Source organism: Vipera berus (genome assembly GCF_964194415.1).
Source record: "Vipera berus genome assembly, chromosome: 3".
NCBI classification, from domain to species: domain Eukaryota; kingdom Metazoa; phylum Chordata; class Lepidosauria; order Squamata; family Viperidae; genus Vipera; species Vipera berus.
The window spans coordinates 54,411,670-54,433,671 of NC_138204.1; the positions used below are offsets into that span (position 1 = coordinate 54,411,670).

Consider the following 22,002-nt stretch of genomic DNA (forward strand, 5'->3'; position numbering starts at 1 on the left):
GGTTCAGCTCATTCCCCTTCCCCACTACCACTTTTCTAGGATGGTCGCATATCACCTGCCAGGTGCCAATGTACCACAGGTGGTACCCGTACCACTGGTTGAAAAGCCGTGGATGTTATTTGGTGTGAATGCACACTTCAAAATAGTAGTACTATGCTGTAAACCAGACATGTCAAACACAAGGCCCGGGGGCCAGATCCGGCCCGCGAAGTGGTTTCATGCGGCCCGTAAAGCCATCCTGGAAACAGTGAGGGAACGGCCCCCACTGCCTTGGCCCTGGCCCAGAGACCCTCCTTCTGCCAGAGACCCTCAGATCTGTCCCACTCCTGCCCAGGTCCCCATAGGCACCCTTGATGCGAATGATGTAGAGCTGGCCATACGCACTCTAGCCACGCCCACCCAGTAGGCCACACCCACCCAGGCCACCCCTGAGGGCAACTGCAATGCTGATGCGGCCCTCAATGAAATTGAGTTTGACACCCCTGCTGTAAACAGTAGTTTACTGCTGTGGTAAATTGTATAAATAGTAATTGTATAAATAATTTTGAGTTGTTTTCTCCTTTCTGCAGAAACTAATTGCAAGGTAATGAAGCCCTTTAACTACAACACCAATGTATGCATTGCAGCAAGGAACAGGCAGTTTCAGCTAAATGTCCAAAGGACACAATACTCATACAGATGTTTTCTTTCTCTATGGAAGAATGTCTAGTACCCAAACTCAGGCAATCATATCTCTGACTAGCATTCTATACAGAGCTAACTACATCTGTAGTCATTCACGTTCTCAGTGTGTCAGTCTCATACTCCAAAAAACAATCTTGTCTGTTTTGCCCACAATCTTGGATGATTTTACTATTATTTTCCATTACAATTTAAAGTTGAAAGGAAGGGAGCAACAGATTATTTCAGAATCTAATAAAGTCCTGTAAGCTTTCTCCTGTATACATTGGGGAAGGAGTCTGAAGGGACATTGTTTATGTTGGATTCTGCAGAGCTCTGCCTATATTCAAGAGAATGCAGACTCTTCTGAATGTCTGTGGAGCCCTTAGTGCTCTGATGCTGTTATCTAGTACTGGATATATTAAAATATCTGCAAGCAAATAACCAAACTCAGAAAAGAAGGACTCCACAATTCAATCTTGAGCTATGAGTCATCCATCTAGGTCACGTGTTGGCAACCCACGGCTCTGGAGCCGCATGCGGCTCTTTCAGCCTTCTACTGCGGCTCCCAGTCCTCCACCATTTGCAGTCTCACAAAAAAAAGGTGGGACTAAAAAAGTTCAGTCAATCCCAACTTCTCGTGAAAAAAAGATCTCGCGAAGTTGGAATTGATCGATTGAACTTCTTTTATTTGTGGGACTGCCCACAAACTTTTCTTCTTGGGACTGCATGTGGCGGCGGTGGCGGAAGAGATGGAGGACTGCTGGAAGGAAGGTGCCGCGTGGGTCAGATTGGGCGTGCTGGGGCGGGGGGGGGTTCTGCCAAGCATCTTATGGAGCTGGGGAAATGGGCTGGGTGGGGGGAGCTGCCAATGCCACTGCCATGATCCCCCCTCCCCAGCCACCATTGCCGATATTCTCACATGGCCAGCCAGCCTCACACTCTTCTCCTCATCTTTCACACCCAATCGACTGCTAGCAGCTTGGGTGGCTCTGCTCCGTCCGAGTTGAAGAAAGGTGCTTTCTGCTGGCCTCCGCTTTCTTCAACTTGGATGGAGCAGAGCCACCCAAGCCGCTAGCAGCCGATTTGAGTGTGGAAGAGAAGAGCGTTTCCTCAGGAACCGCCTGAAGCTCCGCAGCTGGAAGAGCTTCAGCCAAGGCTGCTTTACACCTTCCTCTCCAGCCTCGAAGCTGCTTAGCACCGTCAGCTCCAGAAAGGCATTCCGGCTCTCAGCTGGTTTCTCCATGCCAGTTGCTTCAGCTGGCGGGAACTGCTATATATCCAATCCAAATCAGAAAAGGCGTGCAGACCGGAAAAGAGGCGCTGGCCAGGCTGTGCTCGAGAGGTTTTAATAAATGCCTCTGGCGAGACCCCAGTCAGCTCTTTCTAGCCACTGCGTGCTTTCACCCCACGGAGTGCCTTTTATGCATGAGGTGCTCCTTCACTCAAGCCCTGGAGTGCGAGGAAGGTGGCCAGAAGCGGTGGTGGAGGCGCCCTCCCACTCGATAAGGCTGATGCAAGGCAAAGGCGCCCTGGGCTCAACTCTGGCCACCCCCTTTCCACCCGGACCGCTTCTCTAAGCAGTTACTTGGGTGCAGTAGCCCCTTCTTCGAGAAGCCTGATCCAACTCTACACGGGGGATTCTGGCGAAAGGGGGGCACAATGAGGAGCATGAGGGAGGAGCAAAGGCTACAGCAGGAGCGGCAGGGGCTATTCATTTGGCAGTATCATTTGGCAGGGAGAGGGAGGGAGGGAGAGGAAGAGGGGAGGGGAGGGAGAGAAGGGAAGCGCAAGTGCCTCTCTTTCTCTCTCTCTCTCACACAAACACACTAAGTGGGGGAAGAGGACTGGTAGACCAAGGGCAGGAGAGGAGCACTGGTGGAGAGCCAGCTGAATAAGAATGTCCACGGTATGTCAGCTGTGGTGGGGTGTCTGAGGTGCAGCAGGTGTCTTAAGGCAGCCATGTTCATTTGTCCCATTCTGTTCTGGCCGGTTCCTCGTCCTCTTGATCCCGCGAGAGCAAGATACAAAAACTTGTGTGTGGGCACGTGCGGGTACTCAGACCGGATTAATGAATGAATGGGCAGAAAGAGGGAGATGGAGGGAGGGAGAGATGGAGAGAGAGAGAAAATATGAATATATGTGGTTGTCCTTACTGGACTTTTAGTAAAGAACATTTAATGAAATATTTTGTTTTTTTTTTAATTAAGAGATGAGGTATGGGGATAATTATGTTGTATTTAAAGATGGTAGATAAGCTACTAAAATTGTTTTTACCTGTTGGGATAAAGGAGAAAGGCTTCCCCCCCATTTCTCCTGTCCTTTTCTCCCCCCCCATAATTTCTTTTCTTTTTGTAGTTTTTATAGTTTGCATCGGCTTTTTATTTCATAAAAACGAGGACTCAAATAGACATTGAGTATTTTATCTGAAAGTAACCTTCGACCCAGCATCTTTTTTTTTGGAGTTCAAAATATTTTTGTTGCATGCAGAAATAAAAATGTTTTCTTTGTAGCAGTTCATTGATTTTATAAATGCAACATACTATAGTTTTTTATACATAGCATAATGGTAAAAAAAGATATATGCAGTGTTATCTTCATTTTAGATGTCAAAAGAGTTTTGCGGCTCCCGGTTTTCTGTGGGAAACAGGTCCAAATGGCTCTTTGAGTGTTTAAGGTTGCCGACCTCTGACCTAGGTAATATATATTTTTTCTTTATGAACTAATTCAGTAGTATGATGGCAGCAAAACCCATTCTTCAGCTTATACAGTAAATTTGTTAAGCTTTCCAGCCATTCTTCTGTAGACATCTTACCCATCCTAGTGATTTGTATTTACCAAGTAGCTGAATTTAAAGATGTGGTTGGCTAATTTATGGCTCAGGGTGTTATGCCAATCTAGCCAACAAAGTAAATTTCAATCACAGTTCAGTACCCTAAGTAGTATGTTGTAAAAACATAACAGAATTGATTGTTTCTGGCTCTAATAATCCTTTGCCACCTGCTTCTATTTCCTTTAAAAAAGAAGTTATTTCCTTCGGCTAGACTCTCACAATGCCAAATACGGTAATTACTGTTTTGAAGGGCACCAGATTTATTTCAATCTCTTGCTAAGTATTTTAATTTTGGAGCACCAGAATTTTAAGAGTAACTGAAAGGATTTATGTGGTTTTTACCTGGATAGAAAGTTAGTAAAGTTGTATTAAAAAATAACCCCTATACCATATGGTTCTCTTGCTCTATTTTCTTGCCAATTTGTTTTTATTTAAACAGAACTAGAACCAGTCCCAAAACTTTATTGAATTATGTCCCTTGGGTTTAACACTGATGAACTGTTTTCTAAGTATAAGCATGCAAACATCTTAAAATTTAGGGCAAGAAACATCCATACTTAGTACTGATCCTGTTGGCGTTTTTAGTAGCCAGCACATAAAAGAATGTGATAGTCTCATCAATCACAATAAAGATCATGACATTAGGTAATAGCTGATTAGAGAAGAAGTTGTTCACATTTATTTTGTAGGTTACTCTAAAAAGAGCAGTGCAAAACCCACATTGCTGTTATTATCAAACTCCTTTAAATATCTGTCAATATGCAAGCTGGCAATACTTTTTTTGCTTTTTTTGGCAAGGTGGCAATACGTGATCATCCTTGACTGATCTAAAAAGTTATCTTGAATTGGTCCTGATTAGAATTTGGACTGAGATAGGAAATCCAAAGCTATAGTGTGAAAAACTGAAAAGTATCTCAGAGAAGGCGGCAATGGCTAACCTCTTGCATTTGATGGCAACAAAGCTACATAAATATAGCCGTGTAAGTCACCAAGAGCCAAGCTTGAGATGAAATATATTTTTAGTTTCAATGGGCCAAGGAAGACGATTTTCTTAACAGATTCTTCTGCTACATCAAAGTAGATACACAATATTTAGTCAAGAGAGAATGCATTACTTGTCCTCAACAAATTTTTCAGTTCCTCTAACATTGGGGCCATCTGTTAAGCTGCTGTCTCTCCAGCAATAAAAAAGTGCTTCATTACTCAAAAGATGAAACAATGGAAGTTCTGCAGATACACTCTGTATCAAGGTAGGCAAGTGAAGATATTGACAGATTCAATTAGGTTCTAGCTTCATGAGCTTGGATATCCTATTAACTGGCAGAAGACAGTTCCACAAAACTAATTTCTTGAAGAGCAATGAATACTGTGAATGTTCAAGATTAAGATGCCATTTTATGTACTGCCACTATGATGCCATCATGCTTCTGGATCATGATATTGCTGGAAAAAAACACACCAAACAATAAATAAATATAGATTTTTTTATATTGTAAACAAACCCAAAATATTAATGAATAGTGCAGATTGGGGCTATTGATGATTTTATAATTCCTACAGTTACATAACTGGTTGAACCTGGTATTTTATTTATTGAATTTACATAGCCACCCATCTCACTTGCATATGACTTTGGGCAGAGTATACAAAACAAAAATTACACAATGAATACAAATTACACATTTAAACAGTTAAAACACTATAAGAACAATAAAACATGGAAGAATGCAATCAAATTTATACCAGTCATTTAATGGACTCCCATGTTTCCACTGGAACTCCATACCCAATGGCAAACCCACAATTATGCCCAACAACTCCAAAATATAGGTTCATGGGGATAATAAAAATGAATTAAGTCTTCAAATCCAAGGTTAAAAGAGCCAGTTTGGTATGGTGGTTAAGGCATCAGGCTAGAAACCAGCAGACTGAGTTCTACTACCACCTTAGGCATAAAGCCAGTTGGGTGACTGGGCCAGTTACTGTTTCTCAGCCCTTAGAATCAGGAATCAGGCAATTGCAAACCATTTCCAAAAATAATTGCCAAGAATTTTTTCCCCCCAAAATTAGGCTGAAAATTGACGAACACTCCAGTGTTTGGAGGCAAAAACAGTAAATGGGTTCTCCCTAATAGGGAAAAGGCACAGGTATCGGTATGTTATATATGCAAATTTCTAGAACCAAAAGAGGGGAGAAAGTTTTAACTTTCCATCTTAGTTTTTTGGCATCCTTATTCAAAAAGGCAATGATGCAGTGAGGTCTGTTAAGTCATTTAACACAACAAAGGAAAACCAGAGAATCAAATGAACATGCCTACCCATGTTCTTTTTGGGAACTGCATTGCACACATGTTAATGAACTGGGATCCACCAGCATTTATGGAATCATAAATTGGTCTTTAAAACTATTAATTATGCTTACCCAGTGTCTGATTCAAGACATACCACAGGAATATCTGTTGGATCAGAAGTTAATTTTGCTGCCTGCTGGGCCAAGACAGATATTACACCTGCATGCTCATCTGAGAGAGTGCCACGACCTAAAAGATAACTGTGCATCATTCAAAAGAAAAGTGTTCTGTATTTAGCTGTAAAGAATACTGTAAACATTCTCCCCAAATAATCAACTGCAAATTGCAAGAATTGTCTGGATTTCTGACAATATGTCCAGTTACAAGTTGCAAAGTCAAAGTGCACTGAAGGCTGACACCTAGATAAATTTTCAAAGATCTGGTTGACTTTTTGGCAATAAAATCCTGAAACAGTTGGACTTTTGGATATAACCAAGCAAGGCTTTTATTATGTCACTTATTTGCTACAGCTTTACAATTATTAACTAGACTTTGGGTCTAGCACAGGGGTGGAAAGGCTTGTCTAACATGGGGTTTGCTAATTTCAGTATTATTGGCACCTAAGCCAGAGGTGAGGAAGGTAAAAGCCTCTGACTTGCTTGATGTCCTTTGTAAGCTCTAAGCACCTTGGTGCTTTCCTCTACCCTTTAGGAAAAGGATTCCCTCATGTTTATCTTTTAATGATAACCCTTAGTATATGGGTCCCCAAACCTGGGCTGCAGCCCACCTTCGGGCCTTGAGTCATTGGGAACTGGGCTGCAGAAGTGGCGGGTGAGGGTGTGTGCCCATCCCCACTTGTGTTCTGTACCAGCCTGCTACCGGCCCTGCAGAAAAGGCAGGGACAACCACTTTTACAAGAAGGCAAGAGGCTGGAACTAAGCCTGCCGAATTTATGGATACAAAAGCAAACAGAACAAGACACGAACCATGAAACAGGAGCTATTCAAGCGGTTGCCTTCAGCAAACCAGCCCTCCCACGCATTCCCCTTTTATACAGTTCAGGGCGTGGCTTCTCTTTGCCTCCTTCCGAGGTGCCCCATTGCCTTCCACTGTTTACTCCTGATTGACTGCTTCCTGCGTCGGGCATCCTTGAACAGGGCCAGCTGTGGGTCATCTTCATCCACGCTGTCAGGCTCACACAGCTGGGTCTGCGTCGTGACCAGGTGGGAGGGGCCTGGCTGAGGGCTCATCAGCAAGCTCTCCAACCCCCTCAGCAAGCTCTTCAACACCCCCCTCCTCCTCTGAGTCGTCCGACCCAACTGCCGAACCCACAGGCTGACCCTGAATCACAACAACTTGCGTGAACAGTGAGTGAGCATGTGCACTTGCCTGTCTCTCGCGTAGAATCATCCCCTCGCCCCTCCCCACCGGTCCGCAAAGCTGAAAGGTTTGGGGAACTCTGCCTTAGTAGATTAAAAAAAGTGGCTTCCTTCTCATTTCTACATTTACTATTGTTTCAGTGTTTTCCCATTCATTCCCTCTTTAAACAAATAAAGTACCTACAGCAGTATTGGCTTTAGAAAGGTTGCACAATTATTAAGTCAATGCAATTTTCACTGGATGGAGAGAGTTCTTTCCATTTCTCAGTGAATGTGGAAGGCTACTCTTCTTCACATTTTCTCTGCTAACAAACGGGCAAATTGAGTCTGCATCTTCCTCCAAAAACACGTTTAGGACAACCATGACCTCGACATTTGGAATCGCCATACACCTTTCCCCATCCTTGTTGTATAATGGGTGCTGTTAAAACAGCCAGATGTTCACAGATGCACATATGCAGATGATGGGAGCAACATTCATATAATACACTCAATTGCTGGATCTGCATAACCAGAAACTAAGAACATGCTGACTAAAATTCAGTTGGCTTGGTGGCTCAGTAGTTTTGCAAATACAAACTACTGGAACAAAACTAAGGCCCTTTCCTAGATATTGGGAGGGGGTGGGTGTTAGACAGCCACTCATGCTTTAATTACCTCACAACTTGAGTACTGCGACATGCTCTACTCAGGCTGCTTTTGAGGACTAGACAGAAGCTTGAACTGCTCCAAAATGCAGCCATGAGACCTGTGATAGACATGCCTCAGTATGCCCATCTAATATTTCTGCTTCACAAACTCACTGGTTGGTTTGCTTCCAAATGCAATTTAAGGAACTGTTTTCTCTAAAGTCCTGCATGGCATAGAGCCTGGTTATTTCAGGGACCACCTGCTTCCCATAATACCTTGTGGTAAATTCAATCCTACACATTCTGGGTTCCTTCAATTAAACCAGTGGCTCCCAACCTTTTCTTATACCCTGCACCCCTAGAACGCTTCTGATATATTCTTGCACCCCTTACAAAAGTTTGAAATAATGGCAATGAATTATGCATATACACTATAATTTTGGAAACCAAGTTTTTGCATCTCCTGGAATGTTGTCTTGCACGCCCAGGGGGTGCAAGCAGCCCTGGTTGGGAACCCGTGAATTAAACCATGTCATTTTTCAGGACCTCAGAAGTGCCCCTTCTCTTAGCTGTTGCCTGCCTTCTGGCACAAGGTTCTCCCCGAGATCTAGATGGCAACCACTCTGCTGTGGCTTAGAAGAGCCATGAAGGAAGGCCTTTGGCAAGGGAGAGTGAGACCACGCACTGCATCATGATTGTATCTTTTATCTTTATTTTTAATGCTTAACTGATTTTAGTGTAATTTCTTTGATTGTTGTGAACTTCCTAGAGTTCTTGAGAGTTGAGTGGCATACAGGTTTACTAAGCTGTGATTATCACTCCCGCTGCCAAGTTTCTAGCTTGGATTCTTCATTGCTGCCAGAGAATTAGATGTCAACATTCGGGATAGGCATTGTTATGTACATAGGGGATGTCACACACATAGGGGATGTCACACAGACTGACACCACCAGGTGGCAGGGTGCTCTATCACGATTGGCAGGGCATCCTTTGGCGGGAAATCCGGATATTGGGATTGGTTCGAAGTATACCTGGCTAGGTATATAAAAGGGGCAGTTGCCCTTTTGTTAGAGTTAGTCTGTGCTGAAGCAATAAAAGTGTACTATGATGAACCCTGTTGTCCTGAGTCGTCCATGCGGTCCAGAACTCACGATCTAACAGGCATTTCCAGAGTTTAAAACCACAAAACAAAACACCGCTTGCTCTTTCATTAGGAGCAGGATTAAAAGGAGGCAACAGCAAGAGGCCCACGTAAGACAGGTTTGTGGACCCTGTTAGAATTTCTAAAGGAGAGAGAGAGAGAGAGAGCAGGGACACATTTGCAAAGGAGAGAACTCAACCACCAGGTGGATTGCTTGGGCAGAAGTTTAAAAAAACAGTGAAATGGGAAGTGGGGGGGGAGAAGTATGGGAAAACCGAGTAACAACGCTATTTCACTTTTACTTCTCCCAGCAAATCACGAAGTCTCTTCCAAAAGTGTAGTTTATACTGGAAAAAAGCTGTATAATGCTCGATTCGAAATTCAAAACAAAGCAACAACTCCTGCTACATGACAAGCGCAGGGACGATGGTACAGTATTTGAAATGGCATGGGGGGGGGCTAAGCGTTTAAAAACAAAGGAAGGAGAAGACAAGCGGATTTGGAATATGTGCAGAGCTTCTGCCACCGTGAAGTTTCTAGGTGCTGGAGAAGGTGCTGGAGAAGACTCCTGCGAGTCCCTTGGACTGCAAGGCGATCAAACCGGTCAGTCCTAGAGGAGATCAACCCTGACTGCTCTTTAGAAGGCCAGATCCTGAAGCTAAAACTCAAATACTTTGGCCACCTAATGAGAAGGAAGGACTCACTGGAGAAGAGCCTAATGCTGGGAAAGGTCGAGGGCAAGAGAAGAAGGGGACGACAGAGAATGAGGTGGCTGGATGGAGTCACTGAAGCAGTAGGCGTGAGCTTAAATGGACTCCAGAAGATGGTAGAGGACAGGAAGGCCTGGAGGAACATTGTCCATAGCAGGGATCTTCAAACTTGGCCCTTTTATGACTTGTGGACTTCAACTCCCAGAATTCCTCAGCCAGCATGCCTGGTGGAGGAATTCTGGGAGTTGAAGTCCACAAGTCATAAAAGGGCCAAGTTTGAAGACCCCCGGTCCATAGGGTCGCGATGGGTCGGACACGACTTCGCAGCTAACGACAACAAAGTTTCTACTTACAGCCCAAATTTAGCCCCTGAGAATCCGTGCAGAGGACTCCCGCAATGGAGGGATTCTTCATACTAAGGGAAAAAAAGGAGACGGCACGCGAGCGTTGAACCAGCCAGAGAAGAAACCATTCCTCCCCTCCCCCCCCAACAAGATGCCACCTGCCCTTCGTTAAAAAAAAAAATAGAACCTGCCGCTCGTGCAAGGCCCGCGAGCAGGAGCGCCGTCCGTTGCGTCACTTACGTATCTTCCAAATGAGTCTCCAGCGCCCCTTCCATTTTGCCGACCGCAGCCTCTCCGGCAGCTTCCGAATTCATCAGCTGATCGAGATCACGTGACTAGCAAGACTTGGACGGTGGCTCGCCAAGACCTAAATTCTTCACGGTTAAAAAATAAATAAAAATACGCTGATCGGAAAACACGAAGGACGTGGATTTCTGCGGAAAGGCATCGCGCTCCGTTGTGTTTAAACAGTTTGTTCAGAACATGCGTTTCTATTTGAAAGTTAAGATTTATTTTATCTCGTCCGCAGAGATAGATGCCTCCTATCGAAAATGATTTTAGATTTTTTGCTTAGGGTTGAGCTTCGCTTGCAACCATTGGTGCCTGATTTTACGTAGATGGGATCCTAATATAGTGTGTGTGTGTTTGTGAATAATAAAATAATATAGGTTTTAATTGGTTTTAACTGGTTTTTAATGGCTGTGTTTGAATTCTCCAGATTGCTTAACTTTGTGTTTTAATTGTTTATGCCCCCACGGAGTCTTATGCGTTAGATGTGAGGTTATGTTCAATAAGTAAAAAAATATAATAAAACCATATATAAGTCTGATGTTTAGCATCAGATCAGAAGCTCCCCGTTTAACTTTCTATATCGGTATCAATTCGATGCTGCTACCTACGGTAGCTGAGGTTTCTTTCGCAGGATCTCCGATCGCACTTTTTTAAAGGGACCGGCAGGCAGTCATAAGAGTAAGACTGTGCTGAGAGATGGTGCCTGTAATCAGAACAGAGAAATAATCCAGCATCTCATTCACCGACATTAGGTACTGCAGGAAGAGAAAGATTATCTAAAGAAAAGAAGAAATAGGGGAGACATGATAGCAGTATTGCAGTATTTGAGGTGCTGCCACCAAGAAGAGCGGGTCACGTTATTCACCAAAGCACCAGACGGCAGGACAAGGAACAATGGTTGGAAACTGATCAAAGAGAGAAGCAACCTGGAATTAAGGAGAAACTTCCTGACAATGAGGACAATTAACCAGTGGAACAGCTTGTCTCCAGAAATCGTGGCTGCTCCATCACTGGAGATTTTTAAGAAGAGACTGGACAGTCACTTGTCTGAGATGGTATAGGTTCTCCTGCTTGAACAGGGGTCTGGACTAGAAGACCTCCAAGATCCCTTCCAGATTTCTTTCTATTCTATTCTGTTCTGTTCTATTCTATTATTCTATTCTATTCTATTCTATTCTATTCTATTCTATTCTATTCTATTCTATTCTATTCTATTCTATTCTATTCTATTCTATTCTATTCTATTCTATTCGTCGATTCTCAGATCCATATTCAGATTAAAATTATGAGAGTAAGAAACCCAGGTTTGAACAGCTTCATAACCAGTTTATGCATACACAGCATCCAGGATCAAATTGTATCAAGTTTACATTTTAAATAAATGTAAATTTATTACATTAAATAAAGAGCCTTCCCCTGAAATTTTTGAAGCCCAAATCATTCTTTTTACACTACTCAAATATATATATTTGAATTTAACAGCATGTAATGTGATAACATGTATTTCTCATATTCCATTAGTCAATATTTATTATTGGGAAGTTATAAAAACAACAACAATTTTAAACCATGATTGTCCAATTTGTTCATATTTTTTATTTTGTACTGAGCATGTACTTGTATTTGAAAGCTAAAGTCTATTTTATCTCCTACCAAAGACAGATGCCTCCCATTGAAATTGATTTTAGATTTTTTACAAAAATTAGGCTGAAATGTTTACCTCTAAATGTTCAACATGATTGACTCCCAGAGCTGTATTTAATCATTAGAAATGTTGCTTCCTAAATCAAATGCCACATTAATTCTAGGGCATCAGCACTTTCTCCTGATGAAATAGTCAGAAGCAAGAAGAGTGATGTTTCCTTTGCCACTTCCAATCACCAACAGGAATGTGAGATCTGCGCCATCCCATCGGTCACAACAATATAGAGCTTGAGTAAGAGACACTCTGAGTTATTTGGGGAAAATAAAAGTTTATCATTCTCTGGACATGGAATTATGATCAGGAGAGAAATTTTTGTCATTTAGGCGAGTAGGAATCAGGAATGCAAAACAAAGCTGGATTTATGGTTACATATACCCATTTATTTTGCATCCAATCTCCATATACTATTACTATGTGCATTTAATATTAACTAGTGCTTCATAGATATGGTATATCTTTGTCAAACAGAGCAAAGGCATTTCTTTCTTTATATGTTTAGAGCCGTAATCCCATGTGTTACGGAATTTAAAAAAACTTAGTGAAAAACTTAAGAAGTGCAAAATATGCATAAACAATATAAAATCATAGCAGCATATCACAAGCAGCAAGCAACAACTACTTGCTTCCATCAACAAAGTCCCAAGTTTTTTGAAATGAGTTAAAAAGCCCTTAATGATAGATGCACACATGGACATGGATATAAAGTAATTTATAGTACCAAAGGTAACATGGAACATATTCAAGCTTCTGCTATCCTGCAAAATTATACTGAGCATTAAACTGCATAATGCTCAGTTCAGAGAAGGAGGAAGGAAGAATGAGTAAACAAATTTAAAAGCATAAGAGAAAAGGCAAAAATAGAATTTAATCTACTTTACATTAATATCATTTCCTATGCTTCTCTACACCTTTGTATCTTTGCAATGTATTCTTGGTTCTATCATGTCCACACATCACTTTATACATTGCCTGTCCTTCTTTAAATTCAACTCTTATCTCTTATTTTACCATTCAATGTAGTTTTTAAGTTTTTCCTGACCCAGCTCTCACAAATTACAGAATAGACAGAACCATACAGTGCACAACCATTTTCACTTGTCAAAAATCCTAACTACTCATCCAAACTGATGGGATTAGAGCTAACAACGACTGAGAGATCTTGGAGTAATGGTAATTACTGAAAGTGCTTTGATCAGAATTCTACCTTGCCAGGCACATAACAAACTATTATTTCTGTATTTTTTTCATTCCCCCTTCTTTCCCTTTGTAAATGGGAATAGTAATGGCGTTCTTTCAATTGTCAGTCATAGGTACAGTCATTTATTTATTTATTTATTTATTTATTTGTTTATTTATTTATTATTGGGACTTATATGCCGCCCTATCTCCTGAAGGACTCAGGGCGGCTAACAACAATAAAATACAACAATACAAAAGTTAAAAAGAGTTAAATTAACAGCCCCAATAGAATAAATTAAAATTGAAGTTAAAAATAAAATTTATTTATTTATTTATTTAATTGATTTTATATACCGCCCTATTCCTGAAGGACTAAGGGCGGTTTACAGGGCGAATTAAAACAATACAAATAAATACAATTAAAATAGAATTAAATTAAGACTAGCCCACAATTAAAACAAATTAAAATTTAAAGTTAAATTAAAACCCCCTCAGTCCAGGCCAGAAAGATCAAATAACCAAGTTTTCAGGTCCTGGCGAAACGAGCGAAGGTCCAGGGCAGTCCGAAGTGCCACCGGCAGTTCATTCCATAGGGCAGGCGTGCCCACAGAGAATGCCCTCCCCCTTGGAATCACCCGCCGGCATTCCCTAACCGGCAGAACCCTGTCGTCAATCCAGGTCAGCCTGATGGAAAAGAAGTGTTTTAAGGCCGCGGCGAAAGGACTGGAGATCCGGGGCCGTATGGAGCTCAAGGAGAAGTTGGTTCCATAGGGCTGGCGCTCCCACAGAGAAGGCCCTCCCCCTGGGGGTCGCCAGCCGACTGTCTAGCCGACGGTACCCTGAGGAGGCCCTCTCTGTGTGAGCATACTGGGCGATGGGAGATCGTTCCCGGCAGCAGACGGTACTGTAAATATCCCGGGCCTAAGTCATGTAGGGCTTTAAAGGTAAGTACCAGCACCTTAAATCTCACCCGGAGGACAACCGGTAACCAATGCAGCTCACGCAGGAGGGGTGTAATATGGGAGTATCGGGATGCTCCCATCACTACCTGCGCGGCCGCATTCTGCACCAGCTGGAGCCTCCGGGTGGTCTTCAAGGGCAGCCCCATGTAGAGAGCATTGCAGTAATCTGTACGGGAGGTAACGAGTGCGTGAGTGACCGTACATAGGGCATCTCGGTCTAGATAGGGGCGCAACTGGCGCACCAGGCAAACCTGGGCAAATGCCCCCCTGGCCACGACTCCAATATGATCTTCAAAACTGAGTCGTGAATCCAGGAGGACGCCTAAATTGCGTGCCCTATCAACGGGAGGTAACACCTCTCCTCCCATAACCAAAGATGGAACCTCTTGGACTAAACGAGATGCCGGTACGTAAAGCCACTCAGTCTTGGCCGGGTTGAGCCGGAGCCTGTTCTTCCCCATCCAAATCCGTACCGCTTCCAGGCAACGGGACATCACGTCGAGGGCATCACTGGGTTGGTTCGGGGTGGAGATGAAAAGCTGGGTATCATCAGCATATTGATGATACCTCACCCCAAAATCACGGATGATCTTACCCAGCGGCTTCATATAGATGTTGAACAGGAGGGGGCGAGAGTACCGACCCCTGAGGCACCCCACAACTAAGGGGCCTAGGGGCTGACCTCTGCCCCCCTGCCAACACCGTCTGCGAACGGCCCGAGAGGTAGGAGGAGAACCAACTGTAAAATGGTGCCTCCCACTCCCAACCCCTCAAGACGTCGCAGCAAGATACCATGGTCGATGGTATCAAAAGCCGCTGAGAGATCTAATAGGACCAGGACAGAGGAATAACCCCTATCTCGGGCCCGCCAGAGATCATCCACCAGCGCGACCAATGCCGTCTCCATGCTGTACCCGGGCCTGAAACCCAATTGGTACGGATCCAGATACTCAGTTTTCTCCAGGACCAAAGGGAGCTGCTGTGCCACCACGCTCTCAACAACCTTCGCAAGAAAGCGAAGGTTGGAGACAGGACGAAAGTTATTTAAAATAATTGGATCCAAAGCAGGTTTCTCGAGGAGGGGCCTTACCACCGCCTCTTTCAAGGCGGCAGGGAAGCACCCCTCACTCAAGGAAGCATTAATAACTGCTAGGAGCCAGCCTCGTGTAACCTCCCGAGCCACATAAACCAGCCAGGAGGAACATTTATATCCAATAAGCAGCTTAACTACTTCAAAAAGTTGTAGGACCATATTTTAATATTTCTTCAGTTACCATCTGCACCTGCAGCTTTACCATTTTTTCAATGCCAGCCACAGCATTCATGACTTTCTTTTTATCAGATTTTAAATAATTATTTCAACTTCCATTCTTTGACATATTACAATGCCATACAAGGTCTAAAATATTCCTTCTAGCATTTCCTTGCTTTAGTTTCACAAATCATTTCATCATCATTTTATCCAGCACAGCATCCAGCCTCAGATTGAGGCTCCTTGTATAATACTTTTCCTTTGTTGCCAAAATATTTTTTAAATTTGCTTAACGATTTTGTCTGCCTTTTTTTATTTAACTGTTCCCGGTTATGTCACACTATTTAAAATCAAGAGAAATAATACAGGTAGTCCTCGACTTAACAATAGTTTGTTTACTAACTGTTAAAAGTTAACAACAGTACTGCAAAAACTGACGCGACTATTTTTCACATCCCTGTTGCAACATCCCCATGGTCAGGTGATCAAATTTCAGAGGCTTAGCGACTGGCTCATATTTATGATAATTGCAGTGTCCTGGGGTCATGATTAATTTTTGTGACCTCCTGACAAGCAAAGTCAATGGGGAAAGCCAGATTCACTTAGCAACCGTGTTACTAACTTAACAACTGCAATGATTCACTCAACAGCTGTGGCAAGAAAGGTCATAAAATGTGGCAAAACTCAAATGTCTCACTTAGCAACAGAAATTTGGGACTCAATTGTGGTCGTAGGTGAAGGACTACTGTAATTCTTTTCTATGCTGTGTTGGTCATACTACCACTAGATTACTACATCCATTTCTGTTACCATATTTTAGGAAGAATATATGTGTATCCAGATACACCTCAGAGTGTATACAGAAGATTGCAGCCAATATGCTAAGGGCCTGGAAGGAGAAGGGATCACTAGAGGTATTGTGTATATTTAGCCTAGAGAAGAGAAATAGAAGTATGATAGCCACCTTCAAATATCTAAAAGTCTGTAACATATAAAATAAAATTATTCAATTTTTCCAGTAGGATCTGAAAGTCTGTAATGTAGAAAATAGAATCATTCAGATGTTCCAGCAGGCAGACCATTTTTCTTTTGTATCCTAGGACATGGGATGATAAAACTAACGCTGAACTGAAATTTGCTTTGGAATTTCTCAAACGTTTTCTTCCCCATTTTCTTTCTTCCATTTTCTGCCTTATCTTAGGTAGAAAAGAAAAAGGGTTTGAGAATTTCTTTCAAAATAGTGGAGGTGCTTTGTCCCATAGTCCTATCACCCTAGCACTTCCCTTGAATGTGCAGAATAAAGTCCATTAAGAGATTAAATTATGTCTTTCTTGGGAATTAAACACATTCACACATAAACTTTGGCTGTCATGCATGTGCACCCCCCCCCCATATTAAAGCCCAGGGCTTTTTTTCTCATAGAACGCTCAGAACGGAGTTCTGGCACCTTTTTTGGATGGAACCTTGTAGGGTAGGCAAGGCGGGTTGTATGACATGTGTGAGTTCCGGCACCTTTTTCTTTTACAAAAAAAGCACTGTTAAAGCCATAATAATTTTACAAATACTAGAGAGAGGGAGAGGGGGAAAGAGAAGCAAATTCTTTTTCATTGAATTGAATGAAACTTGATAGACGAGATGAAAGGGAATGTTTTTGCATGAGAGGAGTAAAAATTCACCTTTTCAAGCACTGAAGAAGCATCCATTGTCAGGGATGGAGGACTCTTTATCAGCATGACAACTGCTTCAGTATAAAATATAGAGAGTCAACATTAAATTGTCCCAAGAATAATTTTCTCACATAAATGATTCACAAATGACTCTGTGTTTTTCTTTAGGGCATCTGAAAATGGATTTTAATATTATCACCAGTTTTTTTACAGATTATATTATGGACACTTGCAATATTTAGCATTTGCATTATAGCTATTTTACAAAGTGGGCAGGATAATGATGGAATATATTTTTAAAACTGGTAAAGTTAGAGATAATTCAGAATAGTAGAATCAATTCACAAGAAATGATTCCTAAAAGATTTTTCTTTAATCGTGCTGGAATTACCAACATTTTTATTCCCTAATAAAACTCATGTACTCCAGTACTATATTTTAAACTTCAAAATAGCCAATCAAGTGCCACTGAAAAATAAAACTTCATAAAGATAACGTTGTCCTGATCAAAGGCACCAATGCATTCAAAAAATAATGTGTGAAAAGGTTCAGAGACAAAGCAATTATACATGAATGTTTCCTTCATGTGAAAAATCATACAATTTATTACCACATCTGGAGCATTATACCAACATTTATTGATAATTGGCTTTTCCATTGCAAAGGCCACTTTTAGTTGCCTGGCAACTGCAGTGACACTATGTAGTTCATTTGCATTTAAGTTTTCAGAACATGGTGCATTTCAAATTACAGACAATATTTAATCTATAAGAAACAAAGATAAAACTGTTGGCCTCTAACATACATGAACATGTATAAACAAACGAACAATTATTTCCAACTGACTAAACAAGCTTGTTTCTACAAACAAATAGTGAATCTGGATTCTGTTTAAAATATCATCAGATTACACATTCATGAAATATTCATTATTCCCTTAATGCTATTTTAATCCTTTCTTTAACGCCCTCAACGGTGACAGTGAAAGTGTCAGTGAGCTTTCTGGCTGCAAATCTTGACATCAATCACTGTGACTTCCAGGTAAATGTTCAAAGAAATAAGCTATAGGAGAAAAATGAAAGATAAAAAAAGAAAAACCCTGAATTTTGATATTGTCTAGGCTGCCTTTAAATGAGCAGAGAAACCATATCCTGGGTGAATTAAGTCATTATGTTATTATTGGAGGCACACTAAGTAGAATATTTCTAATCATATTAAGTGTAAATAATACACTAAATATTTTTGGACAATGACCTCCAAACTCCAGAAGTTCAGTGACTGGGGTTGGAACATCTCCCTATTATTGACCCGAAAGGGAAGGATCACAGTTCAGATTCAATCTTCTCAGGATCTCCAGGTAAGAGTATAATACTCTTCCCGGAAAGTTCAGAGGACCACTCTCAAAGCACATCTGTACTTAGATCTCCACTCTTGTGCCTTCAGCTGCAATCTAGATTTCAATCTGTTCCTTAGCTATGACAACAATGTCTGGCAGACAGATGGTGCAGTTCTTGAGAGGTGGAGTCTTCTCCTGGAATGGGGACTACCAATCTCTTCTATGAAGGTGGGATACTTGATTTCTTTTACTTTCTGGAAAATTAGAGAAGATCTCGTCTGAAATACTTCCCATACCTACTCCTCCTCTTCTGTGCATGGGGAAATTTTTTACATGCCAGTTGTCCACTCTGCGCCTCATCCTTGTGTCGCAAGATCATTCCCATTTACCATTACTGTATATATTTTTATTCAGCCTCTTGCCCTGATGAGAGAACTCACCTTGCCCCTTTATTGTTTGTCTTCTTGACAGCCTTTTACCCTGCAGGTTCAATGTTGGAATGGGGTCTGGGGTGGCCATGAATTAGCCAGTCAGCTCAGCTTTTCAGTCTACCATACCCCTTTTTCTTTTCTGCAGTTATCTTCAGAAATGCTGTCTCATTATTTCTCCTACCCCTTCTGCATTGCAGTGACAACTCTTCCATTATTTCCCTGTTGCTTGCCTGCCGTTCAACCAATCAATTGTTAATGCAATGGAAGGTTTGCTGTTAGAATAGGGAATGTCAAGAGGAACTGAAAGGCATCATTTCTAGAAACTTAGCATGGGTAACACTGAGCTAAATGAGTAGAGGGTTTGATTCAGTAAGGAGTGATTTCTGTGCTTTATTGACTTTTGTGAAATCTGCATAGACTGTAGGACAGAAGAGAAGAGAGCTGAACTATTATTCAGCTCTTCTTTTTCTTAGAAATCTGTAACTCTGGTTTCTCAGGCTTGCAAAATTGCCTACTTAGGGCACTATTCCCATCATCCTAGTCATTTATACTGTAATCTAATTTTTAATACATTGATATAAAAGTAAGAATTCCATACATTTCAAGATGTCACATTTCCAAGCAATCCAATGTCAACATCAGATAGACCTACCAGTATATTCTTTGGCTTTGTGTTATTCCTACTCATGTTGAAGAGGATCAACTCTGTGGACTGCTACTCTTACTCCATGTCCATTTCCATCTGGCCTTAGGTGGCCTTTCTTCCCACATAACAAAATCATATTTTTGTGAGTTCACTATTTCTAGTCCAGGAATAGTTAACACAATTAATTGTTCCACAGAGACTTCAGCAGACAAACAGATTGATCATAGTGCATGGGGGGGGGGAAGAGAGAGAGAGAGAGAGAGAGAGAGAGAGAGAGAGAGAGAGAGAGAGAGAGAGAGAGAGAGAGAGAGAGAGAGAGAGAGAGAGAGAGAGAGAGAGAGAGAGAGAGAGAGAGAGAGAGAGAGAGAGAGAGAGAGAGAGAGAGAGAGAGAGAGAGATGAATTATAGTGAGGAAGCGTTTAGCATTGCACCTAGATTCATAGTTCTCCATGGCTGTTCTCTTTCCTACATAATCCTAATTCATCTCTTACAATGTTCAACTTACATCAAACTTCTCACAAATACATTAATATATCTTAACTAGATGACTTCCCACTTCCTCCTGACTCAGTGCTTCTTCTGGAATACAATCTAAATGGGGACATTTGCCTAGGACATTGCCTAATATAGCTTTTATCTTCATTTGCTCTACTTGTTCATTTCTATCTCTGAATGGGCATCATTTATCTCTCTTTACCCCAGATGGTGTATATTTTATGTGAAATACAAACATTAGGTTAGGAATTCTTGTAAGTGTAGCTAGAAGCTATTTGCTTTATTTTCTTCTATGCCATCTTATTAATTGTTCTTAAATGAATTGAATAACTTCTGTGATTTTGAAACCTGAACTTAACCGAATAGCTGTGTTCACACACAATACACTTATTCACAAACTAGCTAATATGTTTTAGCCTAATCTAAAACTACTGAAATTTGAGAATAGTCTTTTAAGACAGCCCCTTGTAAAGTATAGTTTATCCAGGTAGCACTGTAATCAGGGTACCAGTTAGGTCCTCTTCACCCTAGTTAAGGCTGCTAAAGCTGGGTAAAAATTCTTTCAGTCATGGCTTCCATCTACTGTTCAAACAGGGTTTATCAATCCAGAACGTCTTCCAAATTGCGAACCTGCTGCTTCATAATTAGTACTTACTTATCTAGAGATACCACTGGTATCAGTGGAACGAAGAACCTTACAATCTCTTGGCACAGAGATTGGAGTGTGATGTATGAATTGTGAATCATCAGCATACAGATGATAATTAATTCCAACCTCGTATCCAATGGTGGGATTCAAATATGTGAACAAGCAGTTCCCCATGTGGATGCCACTTCCAGAAGTCCATTCTGGGCCTGGGCAACAAAAAATTAGCTACCAGTTCTGCTGAACTGATGTGAACTGGCTGAATCCCACCACTGCTCGTATCACTACCTTATTGGACTAGAACCATCTACTGAAGACAGACTGGAACAACACTATTTCCAGTTTCCAACCTCATACAACCTACTGTGAGTGATGTTATTAGAAGCTGCCGAGAGTTTTAAAAGGACTTGAAGGTTTAAAAGGACTAGGCGAGGTGCATAACCTCCATTCAGTCCCAACAAAGCTAATCCAGGAGAGAGACCAAAGCTAACTCATTCCCATGATGGAAAAAAGATGCAATAATCTGTTTCTTCTAGGGTGCTACATAGGGATCTGCCACTGTTGTCTCAACAACTTTGCCCCAGAAGGGTAGGGTGGGGACCACTTTATGGCCTCTTCAGAAAAGGATGCAGTGAGGTATTAACAGTCACAGATCCAGGTGTAGTAATTACTCCCCACACGCCTCATAATTGCAGAGGTCCAAACAGCACTCCTTACTAGCACTGATGATGTTACCTAGTTTGGGTAATGAAAGTCTGCAAGAAATCAAGCAAGCTCACAGAACAGCAAGAACTACTTAGTGTTCTATCTATTCATCAGGAGTTCACAGGCCAAGAGGAATCCTAAATAATACGGCAACAATATACTCTATTCACCTTCAAAGATTCTGTTCTTGAGTGGAGACGTTTTTGTTGACAAAGTCCTGTTCAAATTGATCACAGTAGTTAGGTGGAATTTCTCTCTGACTTCTTCCTAGATGAGAGCAGCAATTTTCAATCTATGTTTTATGGGAGAAACAATAGGGTTTGCATGATGAACAACAAATGCCAAGTAGGCCATTCACATTTTTTGAACATACTGTAGTTGCCACAATGGCTTAATTTCTCTAGAGGGATCACACATTAAGCTACGCTTCTATATCCTAGTGGGATTATTTGGTAACTGTGTTCCTAATGTTTCAGTGGAGGATTTAAATATAACAAAATATAGTTTAAAAATTATTTTAAGAATTAAAATATGTTTCAATATCTTTGGAGATGTGTTTAGTTTTATATTGGTCTTTTAAAATTATATTAATTGCAGATGAGCAATGCCTGATCAGAAAGGGACTTGAATGAGAATCACACAAAAAAGTTCAAGAAATTACCTGAACAATTACGGCTTTTGTTTTGTGTCAGAGAGATAAC

General features: G+C 41.5%; 1 protein-coding gene across 1 annotated transcript; it reads right to left on the bottom strand.

The window, feature by feature from the left end:
- Positions 1-1,683: 1,683 nt before the first annotated feature.
- Positions 1,684-10,355, bottom strand: LAMTOR5 (late endosomal/lysosomal adaptor, MAPK and MTOR activator 5). The gene is made up of 4 exons (XM_081325735.1): positions 10,227-10,355; positions 9,996-10,057; positions 5,915-6,032; positions 1,684-4,936 (listed from the first exon to the last, which is right to left on the bottom strand). Exons 1-4 carry the CDS (start codon positions 10,298-10,300, stop codon positions 4,876-4,878), a joined length of 315 nt encoding a protein of 104 aa, XP_081181861.1. The 5' UTR covers positions 10,301-10,355; the 3' UTR covers positions 1,684-4,875.
- Between the last annotated feature and the right edge of the window lie 11,647 nt (positions 10,356-22,002).

Coding starts and splice junctions, on each gene's coding strand:
- LAMTOR5 (XM_081325735.1), bottom strand. CDS start 10,300: ATGAATTCGGAAGCTGCCGGAGAGGCTGCGGTCGGCAAAATGGAAGGG. Junction 6,033..9,995: donor TCAGGGGCTAAATTTGGGCT/GTAAGTAGAAAC, acceptor GTTATCTTTTAG/GTCGTGGCACTCTCTCAGAT. Junction 4,937..5,914: donor TGTCTTGAATCAGACACTGG/GTAAGCATAATT, acceptor GTTTTTTTCCAG/CAATATCATGATCCAGAAGC.